Here is a 19,155-nt window from a genome sequence, read left to right as displayed (position 1 = left end):
TTTGTTACTGATTAAGAAAAATGAACATTTGAAATTATAAAAGAAATGTATTAAAGCTCCATTATTACCAGCATTGTATAGCCTTGGGGAAACTAACTGATTGGATGGTCTGTCTCTGGCATACAGAGATCATTTAAAGAATGAGCAGGTTTGGTGACCAGGCATTTTGCTATTCAATGGCCAAATTATTTCCCAGTAACCAGCTACAAATTATTACTCAACAAACCTGTTGAAATTGAATCATGAATCATTTAGGGCTCAATTTTCAAAGTAAAAAAAACGGGTGGGTTTGGGGCGGGGGGGGCACTGAAAATTGCCACCATTTCAGACCTGCCCTCAATCCGCCTCCAACCCGCCCATTTCCGGTTTTCATCAGGGCGGGAAGAGGGGAGGGCGACCAACCCATTCCCAGGAGGCGGGTTGGACCTTAAAACCTTCCAAGGAGGCCAGGCCTCCATTTTTCTCGAATTTCCGATTTCAACCCCGGGTGGCCGGGGTTCCCGGGCCTTCTGTTTTATGCCTCGTGAAAGGAGGCAAGACGGCCCGAGACTAACAGGTAGGTGCCTAGAAAGGCACAGCTTGTGGGCCCAGAGAAGCAGGAGTACTTCCCCCAGGCCCAACAAGCCTACCTGCACCGACCCCCCCAACGATCGCAGACACCCAACCCCCGATCACGGATCCCCGACCCGATCGTGGACACCCCTCAATCGCGGACACACGACCCCTGATTGCGAACCCCCGACCCCTGATCGCAGTCCACCCGACCCCGATCCGCCCCCTCTGACCCCCAACCCCGATCCTCCCCCCACTTCGATCCTTCCATCCTGACCCCGAACCTCCCCCGCCACGCCGATCCTCCCACCCCCGACCCTCCTCTTCAACCATTGTGGACCCCGCGATTACCCCCGATCCCGACACACACCCCCCATAATTGACCCCCGATCCCATCCCCCATGACTCACGACCCCATGCCAATCCATGCCCACTTGTGCCAATCCATGCCCACCCCTGCCAGGTGCCCATCCATGCCCTCGTGCCCAACCATGCTCCCCCCCCCCCATCCATACAAACAAAGACTTAACTGCAGACTTATCTGACGACGTCCTCTCCCTGGCTGATCTCCTATTCAACTGAGACCAGCCTGTCAATCAGGCCAGTCAGTCGGACGGGAAACCGACAAAAAAAATAAGAGACGTCCTTACGTCAAAATCGTAAGGACGTCTGGGAAACCCGTACTAATGGATTTCCTGATCTCAATTTGACCCACCCGCCCCCTTCCCGGCTCAGTTTTAAAATTGAGCTCTTAGTGTGGATGTCTCCGAGCTTCAACAACACAGAATAGACTTGCAATCAGCATTCGTTTCCAGAGCTGTTACTATTACGTAACTGAACTAAACCCTCTTATGAAGTTTGTAGTAAATACATTTTAAAGAATGTTACTAATAGTCTGCAGTAATTTCAAGGCAAATAATCTCATTTTAGGATTCAAATAGGTCATATATCAAACAAACCCATCCAAGTGTCCATTACTTTCTATGACATTAAATAAAACTAGAATGTCCTTTCTAAGCATTAAGCACCCTCTTATTAGACTGCTCATGAATTAGATGCCTTGCCTTCTTAAAATAGTTATTTGTTGAAATAAAGAATATTTCTAAATTATTTATTTGCTTTTCATTCCCTTTTCAAAAGGGAAAAAAACATTTCAAATCACATAAATATCTGAACAAAAGAAAACTTGAATTATTAACTTGTCTATACATGTAGATTTCCCAAAGTACATCTTTCTGGTGCTTGGTTCCTATGTCCTGAGCACAGCGAGCATATTTAACAATGATAATCTTATCCCTACAGAGTTAGCTGAGAGATTTATTGGTTTTTCCTCCAGTACTGGTACCTAACATTATTGTGAATCCTTTTATGATGTTCTGATGATTCAAAATGTAATTTTCTACCAGGAACCAGGCCATTGCTCATAAGCAGTCACCATGCTTATCTTGTATGATCAGGCTATTGGGTTCGATTAGCCATTTATTATTATTTGAATGCAAGGGCTTGGTGATTACTACTCTCTGCAGAGGTAACTCTAGTCTTTATGGGCAGTCCAGAAATAAATCTGATTAGATAAGGCGCTGTACAGATCATGTAACTATTGATTTAACAGCAGTCAAGCAGCATATTATTTCAAGCACCTGCCAGTGATATCGCAAATACAGCTTTCAATTATGTAAATAGTGAGTATGGGATACAGAACATCTGTTTAAAACAATTAAAAATACTTTATACATGCTGTTCATTGTGCAAGCTTCATCATGTGCTCCTAGCTAACACCATCTTTGCCATTTTTTTGTGTCAATCATCTGGCTGACTGTATCAAAAGTACATAGCATGATTACAAATTAGATCAGAAATGAACGCTTGGGTTGATTAAGACCTGAATGCCAACACTCCAAAACTCCAATTTTCAAAATGAAACACTTCAAAATCCACCGAGAGCGCAGTGTGGCAATATAAACAAACACATTCCCCCAGTCAGCTCTAAATAAGTTAATATCTGACCTAAATTGCATATACTAAAGCTCCTGCAGTTGATGATGCATCTTGGGGTCAAGTTTATTATTTTCCATACTGTCTCATTCATGCTAAAGTTTAGAAGGTAGTAATTAGAATCTCCGTGCCTAAAACCATCAGCCAACCACCACTGATTCCATCTGCCTCACCGGATGCTGTCTCAGGTTGAACTGGGTTGTTCGCAACCTCGGTATTCTATTTGGCCCTGTGCTCAGTTTCCTGACCCCGTATCCTTTCCAGTACAAAGACCACCTACTTCAACCTCCATAACATCCGCCACTGCCTCAGCCCATTTGCTGCTGAAACCCTCACCCATGCTTATGTTGCCTGCAGACTCGAGTATTCCAATGCTCTCCTGGCTGGACTGTCATCCTCCACACTCCGTAAACTTCAGCTTGTCCAAAGCCCTGCTGCCTGTATCTTAATCTGCAACAAGTCCCGCTCACCCATAACCCCTATGCTTGCTGACCTACATTGGCTCCCAGTCCCCCAACATCTCCAATTTAAAATTCTCATCTTCATATTCAAATCCTTTCATGGCCCTCCTCCTCCCTATCTCTGTAACCTCCGAGCCTACAACCCTCTGGGAACTCTGCATTGCTCCAACTCTGGCCCCTTATGCATCCCCCACTCCCTTCACCCCAAAGTTGGCAGCCGTGCCTTCAGCCATCAAGGCCCTAAGGTCTGGAATTTCCTCCCTAAACCTCTCTGCCTCTCCATGTGCTTCTCGTTCTTTAAGACCCTGCTTTAAAACATATCTCTTTGACCAAGCTAATATCTCCTAATAGCTTCTTTCTTGGCTCTGTGTCAATTATGTCTGATTACACTTCTGTGAAGCACCTTGACATGTTTTCCTACATTAAATGTACTATATAATTGCAAGTTATTATTAATCTTGTTGTTTAATACCTTCCTCAATATAGCATATTAGGAATTTGATACATACAGATTAATGTAACATTGCATGTACTGGATTTTGTAATTTATGATAGTTATTATACTGCTAAATTTAGCATTTTTGTCTCAGCCATGAACCAACAGACTGAATGAAGATGGGTTATCATAGTCATTTGGATGGTAATTAGTAAACAAAAGGGAAATCATTCTGAAGCATCTCATGCCATTCTAATAGAATGGTTCCTGGTGACAATTAAGGGGCCAGCATCAAAAACTGTTAATTTATGCAAGTTTCTGTAGCTTTGATACAATGGAAAGACCCCGGCAAGGTCAGTCAGTTGAAATGGCTAGTCATTGACAAGAATAGGTTAGCAGCAAGGATTGTTTTCATTCAATGTTGTTGATCAGCTATTTTAGCTTAATTAATCAAGGAGAGATATGTTGAAGGTGAAATTGGTTTTCGGCAGTAGCCATAAAACAGGTGATAACGAACTGACAGCCTGTTTTACACCCCACCCAATATTCTATTCCACGGACTGTAACGAAAAAGAAAATCATGTGGAGTGTAAAATGGGCTGCCAATTCACTGCCACCAGTTTTGCGCTATTGCCGAAGACCAATTTCACCCCCATTGCTTCCCCACACTAAGGCCAATTTGGAGCCCTCAGCAATTGACAGCTCAGCGGATTGACAGGATAATAAAGACGTATGGGACAGAGAACTTTCTCTCTTTGTTTCAGTCACAGAATGGGTGCATGGAAACTCAGGCAAGTACTTCTCACGATCATGTGACCATTCATTTTAACGTCAGAAAACGGGCAGTGTGAACTCAAAGTTCCAGTATGTGATCCAGGCAAGCAAGACTCCCCATACCAACAGTGCCGACTCATAAAATTCTCACCATATCAATAATGATTATCAATTTCTTTCTCTTATGGAAGCCAAGAAGGTACCAAGGGCAGGACATGGAGGATTGGATATAACCTCTTATGATGAAACAAAATGCCAGTAATATCCTCTCCTCCCTGAAAACATTGACCTTCCCTTATAAGAGTGTAGCTGTTACCTCCATGATTGTCACACCCAGGATTGAACATCCTCTGTTGAGTGTTACAAGAATTACAGCCAGGAAAACTTACACACTCAATGAGATGTACAAGGGCCTCATGGAGTAAGCAGCATGCAAGAAAAAAGAAAGAACATGCATTTATACAGTCCTCAGGATGTCCCAAAACACTTCACATGCAATGAAGTGTTTTTGAAGAATAGCCACTGTTATGATGTAAGCAAATGCAGCAGCCAATTTACACACAGCAAAGTCCCACAAACAGCAAAGAGAAACATGACCAGCTTATTTGTTTTTTTGGTAGTATTGGTTCAGGAATAAATGTTGGTGGAACACCAACAGAACTCCTCTGCTGTTCTTTCAATAGTGTTACGCGATCTTTTACTTCTACTTGAGGGGGAAGATGGTGCCACGTTTTAATGAATCATCCAAAAGACAGTGTAGCACTCCCTCAATAAATAAATAAAATAGGCGTACATGCATTATGTTTGCTCACAATAACTTATCCATCAATTCTATCAGTACATTTGTATCTTTTATTGCTAAATGTATTTAGCAATAAAAGATACAAATCTAGATTTAGATCGAGAGTCTAGATTTAGGCACATATGGGTTGATTTTAGGAATTTGCGCTTGCGGCATAGAGATCAAATTGGGAATTTGGGCATAGAGATCAGTGGACCCTGCAAGATTTTCTACTGATTAAAATTCAAGAATTTACATCGAGTTACATCGAAACTACAGCACAGAAACAGGCCATTCTGCCGAACTGGTCTATGCTAGCGTTTATGCTCCACACGAGCCTCGTCCCTCCCTACTTCATCTAATCATACCTGGATACCCTTCTGTTCCTTTCTCCTTCATGTGCTTATCCAGCTTCCTCTTGAATGCATCAATGCTATTTGCCTCAACTACTCCTTGTGGTAACGTGTTCCATATTCTTACCACTCTTTGGGTACAGAAGTTTCTCCTGAATTGGATTCATAAGTGACTATTTTATATTTATGGCCCCTGGTTTTGGACTCCCCCACAAGTGGAAACATCTTCACTACGTCTATCCTATCAAACCCTATCATTATCTTAAAGACCTCTATCAAGTCACCCCTGAGCCTTCTCTTTTCTAGAGAAAAAAGCCCCAGCCTGTTCAATCTTTCCTGATAGGTATAACCTCTCAGTTCTGGTATCATCCTTGTGAATCTTTTTTGCACCCTCTCCAATGCCACTATAGCCTTTTTACAATATGGAGACCAGAACTGTGCACAATACTCCAAGTGTGGGCTAACCAAGGTTCTATGCAAGTTTAACATAACTGTTTTGCTTTTCAATTCTGTCCCTCTAGAAATGAACCCTAGTGCTAGATTTGCCATTTTTTATGGCCTTATTAACCTGTGTCACTACTTTTGGTGATTTGTGTATCTATACCCCTAGATCCCTTTGCTCCTCTATCCTGTTTAGACTCTTATTATCCAAGCTGTATGCAGCCTCCTTAATCTTCCTACCAAAATGCACCACTTCACTCTTATCTATTTTGAAATTAATTTGCCAATTACCCGCCCATTCTGCAAGTTTATTAATGTCTCCTTGCATTTTGATGCATTCTTCCTTCGTATTAACTATACCCCCAATTTGGTGTCGTCCGCAAATTTTGAAATTGTACTTCCGATTCCCGAATCCAAATCGTTAATGTAAATTGTGAGCAACAGTGGTTCCAGCACCGATCCCTTGTGGAACACCACTTCCCACCTTTTTCCGGTCTGAGTAGCTACCCTTAAACCCTACTCTCTGTTTCTGTTTTGTAGCCAAATGCTATCCATTCTGCTACCTGTCCCCTGACTCCACATGACCTGAGCTTAGTCATGAGTCTACAATGTGGTACTTTATCGAAGGCCTTTTGAATATCCAAATATATTACATCTATTCTAATGTCTACTCTTTCTGTTACTTCTTCAAAGCATTCAATAAGGTTGATCAAGCATGGCTTTCCCTTCTGAAATCCATGCTGACTATTCTTTATTATATTTTCGTTCTCCAGATGCCTTTCTATTACATCTTTGAGTAAAGAATCCATTATCTTTCCTAGCACCGATGTTAGGCTATCTAGTCTATAGTTCCCTGGGCTTGTTCTATCTCTTTTTATAAATATAGAAATAACATTAGCTGTCCACCAGTCCTCTGGCACTAATCCCTTTTCTAGTGATTTTTTATATATATGTGATGGTGCCTCTGCTATCTCTTCCCTAACTTCTTTTAATATTCGCAAATGCAAGCCATTTGGACCAGGGGTCTGATCCAAGTTAAATTTAGGTATGGTGGTTTTAATGGACAAAAGTTCCTGATATATGCTCTCAATGTGCAAAATTCTATGTCTGGAGCAAAAATTCCACAGGGCAGAAGTACTGAATGATATATTTGGTCACCCCAATTTGGTGACACAATACTAAAGCAAGAATTGAGTGTTGCTGGTACCATTGTGCCGTTAGCAATTTGCATTGTGTAATGCAGCGACAGATAGCATGGGTGATGGCTCCTGCATTGACAACAGGGATTTGTTGATTCGGATCCCTTCCTTAATCTTTCTTAGCAATATGGCAGCATCACTCTCAACGGCAGAATAGAACCAATAAGAAAGACATATATAGTCGGTATGACGTCTACAGTCACCAGCAGAGCCATTGGAGTCACCAATGAGCCCTTTAAATCCATTGCTGCCATTTGGCACAGCTTGGCTATGACCTCCTAATAGACAGGCCAATTTATAGAATTCATCGGGGGTCAATACACTCCTACCCAGAGTGGGTCTGTTCCTTGGTCTCCTGATTTCTCACAGATGTATCACCGTATCTCCCTGCTTTTCTTTGGACGTTTCTTTCAAGTACTAAAGCAGCATACTGCTCTTTCTAAGTTATCCAATTGTAAACAATTTTACAACACCAAGTTATAGTCCAACGATTTTATTTTTAATCCCACAAGCTTTCGGGGGCTTTCCCCTTCCTCAGGTAGTGTGGAAACTTTCCACACTGCCTGAGGAAGGGGAAAGCCCCCAAAAGCTTGTGGGATTAAAAATAAAATCGTTGGACTATAACTTGGTGTTGTAAAATTGTTTACAATTGTTAACCCCAGTCCATCACCGGCATCTCCACATCATAAGTTATCCAAGTTAGGGCTCAAAATCCCTGGAGTACTACTTTACTGCTGGATGTGTGGCGGGGCAGGACTCCCCCCGCCCCATCCACCTGCCATTCTGCATTGACCCTGAACACATCCCAAATTCCAGGGACGGTGTCAATTTGCAGGAAAGAGACAGATGCCTGCTTTGTCAGGGATGCAGGGAGGTAGGGCCGATGCAGCCGAAGATCTTTTCCTCCCCTTAAGAAATGGTTCATATTACTGCTGCTGCTTTCCTAATGACAATCAATCATTCTTGCCTGTATGAAACCAGCATTGCGGGCCACACTTCAGAAAGATGATATCCTGACACATAAATACACCTGCATGCATTACGTTGGGAGCAGAAGAGATGGAATTGGCAGGATTTCTGGTCGACGATGTCATCCCAGCAAACCCGTCTCTTAATTTGATGTTAACACCACCATTGAGATTTTTTGTTATTCGATCAAGAGGCAGAGACTTGGCAGAACCAGGTCCTGCCCCAAATTCCAGCTCTCCCACCCAGCTTCCACTTCAGATGCATCCTCTCAGGCCCAGGATTTTTAGGCACCCCAACTTTAGTGTTTATAATATTAGCAAAGCCTGGTTGTGTAATTTATAGCGTGGATGGAATTGAGGTTCAACTACTGAAAAGACCACCCAAGGTAATTGGACCCATCTCTGATAATTGGCTCAAATGGTGCTTGATAAAGTATACAAAGCTGACATTTCGATGCAGTATTGAAAGGGTTCTGTATTGTAGAAGGTGCTTTATTTCGGATAAGACATTAAACCAAAGCTCTGTCTGCCTGTTCTGGTGTTTCAGGTGGATGGAAAAGATCCCATGGTCCCATTCATATAAAAACAGGGAAATCTCCCAGTGTCCTGGCCAACACTACCAAAAACAGGTAACTGCTGTTTGTGGGATCATGCAGTGTGCAAAATTGCTGCCACATTTGACCACATAACAACAGTGACTGCATTTCAAAAATAATTAATTGGATGCAAAGTAATCTGCGATGTCCTGAGAGACGTGATGATGTACTATATAAATGCAAATTCTTTCTTTAGTGATAAGCATTTACCACTGAGTTAAATCCCATATAGGAAACCAAATTGATTTTAACACTCCCTAAACATTACTTTCTGATTGGTGTTGCGTTGGTGCACAAGTTACAAATTATTCAGGAATTATCCCCTAACCTGGATCTAACAAAAACTTTGGAATTTGTAAAATGGAACCATTTTACTTGGTTTGAAGTAAATCAAATATGAAGGAAGATGTTTCACTGCAGTAACATCCATATAACATCACAGAAAAGAAAATAAGCTGTGCAAATCCTCAGGGCACCATTTCTGTCTCACACATCACAGATGACTCTGCCTGCTCTGCCTCTAAGCAAAGATAATCCAAATGGATTACTAATTTTATTAGTTTCATTCTTTCTTGTCTATGAGTTTAACGGGGAACTGAAACCACTGCCACTGTGTATTAAAAAAAGTCAGTATGGCTTCAAAGTGACAGTACTTCTCTTCAGGTGATACAGTGCATTAAAAAAAGTTGTAAGGTGGAGTCTCCAAAATGTGAGGCACGGATGGTGTGCAGAGGCTAGAGGTACATGTACTGTTGGCCCATTGGATGTTTTTAGAGATGACGTTGTGCAGGAGCTTCATTGTGCTATTCTGATGGTATTGAGGAGGTATCAGTTTGTGGTAACGTACCTTTTTGGGCTGATGAGACAAAGCAACATGATAGTGTATTTCACAGATCTGACCCTACAAAAGCTTTTGCTTTGTTTTACTTTTTTTGAAACCCTCAGAAGATTTTATATACTACCCAATTAAGGGCCCAGAATTTACTCGGAGCTGCTCCCCTTCCGCCGCTATAATTATGTTGGAAGTGCAGCGGAAACTCTGTTATGCATGGGGTTTCTTTTGAGAAGAATGGAAGCGATAAACAAAAAGAAATGTGCTTGGCCAAGGCTATTGGGAATTTGCCACTTTAACTATGACTGGATCTATCCACAGAACTACTGGGAAGGAGAAACACAAAGAAGGGAATTTAAAACTCTTAAATTACTTTCAGATGCCATCCTTCACCTCACTAACATAATTGGCCAAGACTGGTTCAATTGTACCTTAGCCCATGTCTCAGAAGAGCACCCCAACTGCACCAGAATGATATTTCCATATTATCACTCAGTCATTCTTGTGGCATATCTGAGTGAGATTATCAACTTAATACTACTTCTGTGCTGTACATCCATGCTAACTAGGAATTGATTGAGACTACCCAACCTCATTTCACATAAAGCCAAAGGAGAAGAAACCTTCATCTCATCACCTTGGATGGATTGAAGTCCAGACTCATTGGGAGAGGGATGATATGCTAATCCACTGCACTGCCCAATCCCAAATATGAAATTATTGAAAGATATTAATTATTGGTTTGCTGGCAGGTATAGGAAAATTATTGTCTCGCTGAGAAGGATGGTTTTGTAATTCCTCAGCTGGCACATTGCAACACTGAAACAAACATTATCCACTAAGAATAACATTATGTATAACTTAATTGGCAAAGACTGGTTCAATTGTATCTTAGCCCATTTCTCAGAAGAGCATTCAATTGTAATAACAGTCCTAAATTACTAAAAGAAGTTCTTCAAGCACAATTACAAACATATGAAAAAGTACAGAAAAAGCCTGCTACATGGTGACATGGTGCAATCTACATGCACCATCATCTTTTCCTAGTTAGCATGGATCAATTCCTAGTTAGCATGGATGTACATCACCTTTCCCATTCGTCCCCTTCAACGTGCAACCCTGAATGGCATATACAAGACTGGAATTGTCCCTTTCCAAATGCATCATACTGTGCTTGACTTCCATTGAAGTCAATTGGAAAAGAAAATCGGGCGGAGTGTAAAACGGGCAGCCGATTCGATATCGCCCATTTTGCGCTGCCACCCAAGAATGATTTCTTCTCAAATGCATCACATTGCACTTGGCTGCATTGAAATCCATCTGTCAGATACAGATTGCATCTAAATGCATCTAGATCTTCATGCCTTTTGTAAACTTGTGGATCATTTCCCCCAATGCCTTTATCCAGATCATTAGTAAAAATGGTGACGAGCAATGGCCCTAATATAGATGCCTGTAGGACTCCACTAGTGACTGGCTCCCATGCAGAGCTGTTACCATTCATTACGTGTGCGATGTCCGATCTCCGTTCAGACTCCGTGCGGACCCGTATCTTATTTTTTGCAAATAAGAAGTGCAGGCTACCTTTAAGAGATGCGAGCCACTCATGCGATATCAGGGCCCCCCTGCTGGTGAGAAGTCACTGAACGAGCAGCTAGGCCTGGCTGCTCATGCTGGAATCAGGTAAGTGAGCAGGCAGCATGAATCTCACATGCTGCCTGCATTGGAACGACCGGGCGCGGGTTAATCGCGGCGGATTTGGGGGTTATCGAACATAATCCCATACTCTTTAATACTACGAGATGCAGTCTTTCTCTTTAATACTATGGGATGCAGTCTTTCTTAGCAGACTTTTGTATGGCACTTTATCAAAGATATTTGAAAATATAGATACAAAGGCCTAGGAAATCTGTGGGGCTCTTCCTGTTCCCCAAGGGACAGGCGGAACCCCCAGAAAAATGGTCTAAATAGCTATTTACGTCATTTTTTCGATCTCCAATGATTCCAGCCATCTCCCCCCAAAGATTTGGCAAGAGATTGGGGGCATGCACCTTGGTGGAATTTCAGAGCCACGATATCTACCACACTTCCATCATCCACAAATATTGTAACCTCCTAAAAAATTGAGGTGGTGAGATAGGTCTTTCTTTCTCAAAAGTCATGCAGCAATTCTCTAATAGCCCCTTCTCTTTCAAGATGATCATACAATGCATCTCTAACTTACCTATAATTGAAGTTAAACTAATGGGCCTATAGTTTTGTGGTTCTGACTTACTATCCCCACATGGGCCTATATTTTTTAAAATTAAAAATTGGAACACTTTAATTTTGCTCATCATGTCTCCTTTTTATCTACTGAACGTGTCTTTTCTATCCCTTAATTCTTCAAAAACGTTATCTTTCAAGTGTAGATCTTCCAAGTCCTCTCCTACCAGTACATGTCAGATGTTGCTTGCAATATTCCAGTATGGCAGGGGGCAAGGACTTGGCAAATCTACCCTTTAAGTGCTACTTAATTTCTTCACCTTCTTGGCTCCCATTATCATTTTTATAGGTAGCAAATTCAAAAAAGTGAGTTTCAATTGGCTATAAGAATAAAAAAAGTCAATCTTTCAGCCAAACAAAAGCCAGGAAGGATATGGTCACAACAAAGATGAAACCAGGCTGAATCGGTGATGTGCTAGAGGCTAAAAATAAAGTTATGGATGATTGTTGAGTTTTCACCTTTCAAAGCCATTTGATGTACGGGGTGCACAGACAGAATCAAATAGGAATTATCAGAAGGATGATTGACAGATTTAGATACATTTTTTAAAGTGATATGTATCTTTATTTCTACTTCTTAGTGCTGTGGATTTCCATGCATCTTTAAATATTGGAGTGGAATCCATCTTGGGTGGTAAAGCAAAACAGGTGATAGTGAATCAATTGGAAAAGAAAATCGGGTGGAGTGTAAAACGAGCTGCCGATTCACTATCGTCCGTTTTGTGCTGCTGCCCAAGAAAAGTTTCATCTTCATTAAGTTCTTACTACTATCGCTTCTACAAAGGACTTACCCAGCAGGATGACGATGCACAGTAAAATGGCTATCAATGCCCCAGTGCTCAAACCAGCTGCAGAGAGGTATGCTTCAGCGCTGCATGTTCGAACCTTGCCATTCCTCTCACAAGCACACACCCTGATAGTGAGAGTACTGGTGCTGCTCAGAACGGGATTTCCACTGTCAGAAACCACAATTGGTAGCTGGTAGACTTCCTGGAGGTGCCGACTGAATTTTCTTCGTCGTGTCATTACGCTCGCTGTGCTGTCTTTAACAACAAACATTATACAATTGATTACATTTTGGTGAAACATACAACAGAATGTAAAATATTAAAAATAGACACCACAAAGAAAAAAGGACTTTTACTGGACATCAACTTAGAAAATACATGCTGTGACATTAGTGTAAGAATGGTTAATAGACTCAGAAGTTGGAGTTATGGTATCGAAATTTACAGATGATGCCGAATTGGGTGGTACAACTAATAATGTGGATTACTGCACCAAAATACAGGAAGACATAAATAGGCTTGTAGGGTGGCAGATAAATGACAAATGAAATTCAATATAGCGAAGTGTGAGGTGGTTCATTTTGGTAGGTGGAATAAGGAGGCCACTTATTCCTTGGAAGATAATGAGGTAGAGGAGCAAAGAGAACTGAGACTACAGATACACAAATCATTAAAAGTAGCAACACAAGTTGGTAAGGCCATAAAGAATACAAACAAAGTATTGGGGCTCATTTCTAGAGGAATAGAATACAAAGCAAGGAGGCAGGGTTGAATTTATATAGAACATTGATTACACCACACTTGGAGTGCTGTGTACAGTTCTGGTCTCCATATTACAAAAATGTTATTGAAGCACTGGAGAAAGTGCAGAAAAGATTTACAAGAATGTTAATAGAATTGAGAGAATGCAACTAGCAGGAAAGATTGAGCTGGCTAGGTCTGTTTTCTCTGGGAAAGAGAAGACAAAGAGGAGACCTGATAAAGGTCTTTAAATTTAGGGTGGGAAGAGGTAATTAGAGTGGAAGGAGGCTTGGGTGGAGTATAAATGCTGGCATAGACTAGTTGGGCCGAATAGCCTGTTTCTGTGATGTATGTGTCCATCCATCATGTACTGCCTTAGGGCAAGTCCTAACTCAAGTCTCACCCATGAGATTCTTGAGCCATTTAATATGGAACACTAGCTCAAATGGTTTCCCGTTATCTTCCTTGCAATTTTTATCTTTGGAGTACCTTCTCCTAGATGGGCTGCAAATAGGCTAAAGACCTTTACAATGAGGGGGTGGGGCACCCGCACAAGTACTCCCGCTGGATGTCAATCCAGTATTCAGATCTCTGGTCCCCACTTGTCAGGGCTGTCTGGAGTGAGGCCTGAACCCAACACTTGTTACTCAGAAGTGGGAATACTACCGCTGAGCCAGTGGTAACTCCGTCCGGATGCGGGTACCCTGCTGGATGTCAATCCAGTATTTAGAGACCATAGTCTAGTCTCTACTCGCCGGGGCTGTCTGAAGTGGGGCTCGAACACTTCACCTTCTGACTCAGAGGCGGCAATGCTACCACTAAACCAAAGTCTCACTCCCATATAATATGTAATTCTATGTAATTCTATTTATGAAATTAAGTTTGTCCACTATTTTAATGGAGATGCTAACCCATAATTTCAAGGCTTCTTCTATTTTCTGTTGCACTGGCTATTTACTGAAAAATATTCAAATTAATTTTCATGGGGATTGTCCTAATCTACCACCAAAATTACAGCAATATATTGGGTCAAACCCCCACGGAAATTCACGGCGGGGGGAACTTCATAATTACTTGGCCTGGATCTTAAGTTACATTATTGTGTGAATAAGGCAGTGCTGGGAAGCAACTGCAACTTGTTCAGCAATTCAGTCATTATTTATATCTTTTCTTGGCTGTATTGATTGAGTTATGAACTACGAGAGCTGGATCCGCTTTAGGCCCTGAACAGCTATCACCAACACTTCCACCATGTCAGTCGAGATTAAAATCAAAGTCAGGCACTAGAAATTTAAAGACAGATGCTGGGAATTTCCTGGGGGGGGGGGTGGGTGGGGGGAGGGGAGTGGGCGATGAGGGTCTTCTGATCTGTTGTTATTTGGACGGAAGAGCGGCAGAAACCCCAGTTTCCATCAATCTTCCGTTGACGTTACACTGGCCAATTGGGAGATCCCCCCTGAGGAAATTCCCAGCGAACCCGAGGTCAAGTTTCCGCTTGCACACTCCAGTGAAGAACCTTGCCCACTGGGAGAACATTTCGAGAAAGGACATGCACCCGACCCACGATTTTCTGTCCTTTAAAACCATGGCTTGTATGCATGTCATTTCCCAATATAGAGGCCCAGTGGGCAATGCTCAGCACCAGGAGGATTCAACCAGAGAAATAATCCAGACGTCAAAGCACTTTACCACTGCCACCCTCAAAAATAATCGGAAATCAGATTAAGTCTGTAAAATCCCCTTGTTGCATCTAATGTAGTAATATGATTGGCAAGCCGTTCTGATATATATGTGATATATGTTTTAGATATGTGATTGATCAGACTACCAGGCAGCCAGGTAGGGTGTCTTGGGGCAGTGGGCCATCGCTCTATGGGAGGAGGAAGAACTAATGAAAGTGCTTCATTTCAAAACAACCCTACTTTCTCTTTGCTGAGTACCAGCATCCGAAGCAGTGTTTCCTGCCAGGATTTTATAAAACTAAACCAGAGATTTACAGGAGTCTATAAAAGAAACATCCTTTATCCAAAACGCAGATCTCATCTAACACAATGAGGGGAGGGAGGTTCCATTTTACCCCTCATGACAAAAGATTCTTATTGTGTTATGGAACTGTGACAATGCAAGTGAGAATGGTAGTAGATCTAGAGGACCCCCACATACTGTCAGCTGAGACTGGACTTCTTTCTGAAGTGTGTGCATGGCATTACACATTGCAAATTTCAAATATTAATACTTGCATTTATATAACAGCTTATCATGTTGAAACGTCACACAGTGCTTTGCACACTATCCAGGCAAATTGCTCAAATCAGCTAAATGCTGATTAAATTACTGTACAATTCACTGTATAGGATTTGGGTCATGCAATCAATGTTTATTATTTTTAACAATAATTAAAGTTCATTGAGCAGCAAAGTTTAGGGGTCACATTTTTTTGCTCTGGCAGCATTTTCAGTTGTAAGGTATTAGAAATTATAAACCAAGTAATCATGTTTGTTCAGCGAGATAGTTTCAGCTTTCTAATGCTAACAGGTTGAAATCTCTTAATCCCAGTGATCACTCGATACTCGTATAATCTGAACTCCATGGGGGCAATGTTTACATTGGACGCAGCCAGAAAACTGACAGTTGCAGATCAGCCACCCATTACACACCCCATCTAATCTTCCTTTCCATTTGGAAACTCAGGCGGGGTGTATAGCAGGCAGCTGATCCAAAACCGCTAGTTTTCTGCTCACGGCTAAAGTGAAATTTAACCCCCACCATGTCTCACCCATTTATTTTCAATTTAACACAAACAATAAATGCTCCTTATAGGAAGCAAATTTTAGAGATGGATAAGAACAAAAGTTGATAAGTGGCTTTAATATCATTCACATATATATCTTACTCATTAGTCCAAAGAGTTTTTAGTATATTTCTGTAAATAAATATCATCACTTATATGCATATATGTATCGTAGTTTGGATCAAAGATGTTTTCATCTAATTTTCATTTTTTTTCTACTTTTATTTATTTTTTCTTCATATGATTCATGCCCCCATGAGGTAACAATTCTGTAAATATGATGGTGAAAGTGAAATAAAATATTTATGTCTTGAAATTCACCTTCATAATGCATTCACATGAAATTCCATTATCATTTATTGCAATGGAGGGGCTAATAGGTTAAAAACAAATGGTGTAATGCCTCCGTTAAAATCAAAGGCATTAAGCATTCATATGCTAATATGTAAAGGGCCTAATTTCAAGGCATTTATGTTTGAAATTGATTGGAACTCTGGCATGAATTCTCACAGCTGAGAGGGCATGTGAAAATGAGGGTCTACGAAGAAATGGGGATAAAGCCAAACATTTATACTGTTATCCTGTCAGATGTTTCAAATCTAACCATCTATGTGAAAATAAAGCAGTCCAAATGGATGACTTTCAAAAAGAATGCTGTTAAAGATAAATATCATGACACCATCTTCATCGTCAACAGTAAATCGCATACAAGTCAAATTCATTGGGGCATTCATTCATGAACTTGACTTCAAAGCAAAAAAAATCACTATTAGGAAATTAACTTAAAAAAATGCTAATTTTCAAATTAATGTGTGCATTTGAAAATATATTCAGGTTTTATTTCTTAAATTATAAATATGTGCATTCAGTGATTTCTAAATTTATAACTGTATTATTGTATTTTTAAATTCAAGATTAGTTAATGAACTAATTTAAAATGTCAGAGCTGTGATTTCCAGCTCCTTTGACCTGAATATTGAAACTTAATTTTCAGTTTATGTCATGCTTTTAAAATGTCAGTCACTGCTTTGAGAAGTAACCTAGCAACCACTCCAAACACTAAATCAGCTGTGCAGGGGGCTCGCTGTTACCTGTCACTTGTTATGGAAGCGACAGAGTCAATTAAAGTGGAGGTGAGAAAAAAAAAATCTTTACACAGAAGGTAGTCAGAAAATGGAATTCGCTGCCAGAAAGTGTTGTTGAAGCAGAGGTATAAATTCTTCTAAAAGGGAATTACATAGTTCCTTGAAAAAGGGGAATATTAAAGAGGATGAGGAATGAGGAGGAGAGTGAGATTAGACTAGGTGGTTCATGTGGAAATAAAACACTGGCACAGATTTGATGGACCAAATAGCCTGTTTCTGTACTGTATTATTTTTTGATTCTTTATTCCTTGATACTAATAATAGTAGGCTAGAAATTGCTGTGTGCATTGTTGTATGAATGCTTAATAGTCTTGTATCAAATTCCTCTGTCTACTAATTTAAAGATGTGGAGATGCCGGTGATGGGCTGGGGTTGACAAATGTAAAGAATCTTACAACACCAGGTTATAGTCCAACTGTTTTATTTGAAAATCACAAGCTTTCGGAGGCTTTCACCTTCGTCAGGTGAGTGACCTCACCTGACGAAGGAGAAAGCCTCCGAAAGCTTGTGATTTTCAAATAAAACAGTTGGACTATAACCTGGTGGTGTGAGATTCCTTACATTTACTAATTTAATGGAGGTGTTTATCGGTTTAAAATTTGAAAATCGGGGATCGAAAGATGCTTTTTCCTGTGCTTTGGACTCCGAGGGGTAGATCTTGACTTTGTACTACTGAGTAAAATGGGTAATTGCGAGTCGGCAGCCCGTTTTATGTCTTTCATAATTTTTTTTTCCATTGGCTTCAATCGGGAGAGATGTAAAATGAACTGCCGACTCGCTATCAGCCGTTTTACACTATCGCACAAGGTCAAGATCTACCCCATATTTTCTTATTTCCTGTTCTGGAAGAGAACCAGAATGGAAAGACATCTTTGGCCTTTCCTTATATATTGAATGGTATTGAATGTCTTGGATTACCTCAAGATACCTCTTTTGGATATTGGAACACGTTGATGTGTGCTTGGAATGAATCAGCAAATTTTATGTAATTCAATAGTTATTTTGCGAGTGAGATTTCTAAATAACCTCATTACAAGAGAGGATGCTTTTTTAAGGGGAATACCGATTTCCCATGCAGGAGAGCTCAGTACAAATTTCAGCCTTGAATAGCATTCAACCTTAGCTGCTCTCAGCAGTTCAATTTAACTCATTCTTAATCAAGCTGGAAAATGATGCATCCATGATAGCAGAATAGCCTGTTTATGTTATGGGGCAGGGAAGGAGTGCAGGAGAAAGAGATGGATGGGGGATTCAAGTCACTTTGAAAAGTCATAATCCCAGGCCAAAAACTAATGTTGACAGTAATAGCTCAAACCATCCTGCTTTCAGGGTCGAAAGAGTACAGCACAGAAGACAGAAAGGCAATACAATTAAGTGTACGGTAAAGCAGTGTACCAGAACACTTTTTGAAGTAATTTATGTGGCTGATTATATTCTGAGTGGGATCATTACCTTCATTATCTCGCAGTGTAAAATTTGGATTTGGAGGAAACCCCTCCACAAGGGAAAAGTAAAATCTTGGTCCGTTGGCAAAGTCATCCTTGTCCACAGCGCTCACTGTCTGAATGACCTAAAACAAGTGCAGCAAATTACGTAAATCTGAATGATATTTTCATTTGTGTCTACTATAAATATTGATACAACAGACCAATTCTTATTCATATGTTTGTGCAAAAAATACTATATAATATACTTAAAGAAAATTGAAACATAAATGTCATATTTTTCTCCCTCTTTACTCTGTATGCATCGTAACACAAACACAAAGATGTGAATTATAATATTTATCATAGCCAAGTGCTTTTGTTGTTGGTTGATTTCTGTATCTTGTAAAATAATGTTGACAATTTATGGCAGTTAATACAAATGCAAATATTACTGGCATACCTGAGCAGGTTTGGCATTTTCACAAAGGATTGTGTCATAGTCCTTGGCAAGCTCTGGAGTGTTGTCATTAACATCAAGAACTTGAATGGCAACTGGAACTTGAGTAAATTGAGATGGGTTGTCTATGAAATATAAAAATCATTACAGAAA

The 19,155-nt window shown here is 40.6% G+C and overlaps 1 protein-coding gene across 1 annotated transcript in view; it reads right to left on the bottom strand.

Annotated features, from left to right (window-relative positions):
• Positions 1-19,155, bottom strand: part of LOC137339250 (cadherin-18-like) — a 237,523-nt gene that overhangs the window by 13,079 nt on the left and 205,289 nt on the right. Inside the window, exons 8-10 of the mRNA XM_068001882.1 lie at positions 19,006-19,127; positions 18,571-18,688; positions 12,445-12,696 (exon numbers count right to left, since the gene is read on the bottom strand). Of these exons, the coding sequence (XP_067857983.1) occupies positions 12,445-12,696; positions 18,571-18,688; positions 19,006-19,127 (492 nt within the window). The remainder of the gene's footprint in view (positions 1-12,444; positions 12,697-18,570; positions 18,689-19,005; positions 19,128-19,155) is intronic.

The sequence above is a fragment of the Heptranchias perlo genome, chromosome 2, assembly GCF_035084215.1.
Source record: "Heptranchias perlo isolate sHepPer1 chromosome 2, sHepPer1.hap1, whole genome shotgun sequence".
NCBI lineage: Eukaryota > Metazoa > Chordata > Chondrichthyes > Hexanchiformes > Hexanchidae > Heptranchias > Heptranchias perlo.
This window is presented reverse-complemented; position numbering and strand designations above follow the sequence as displayed.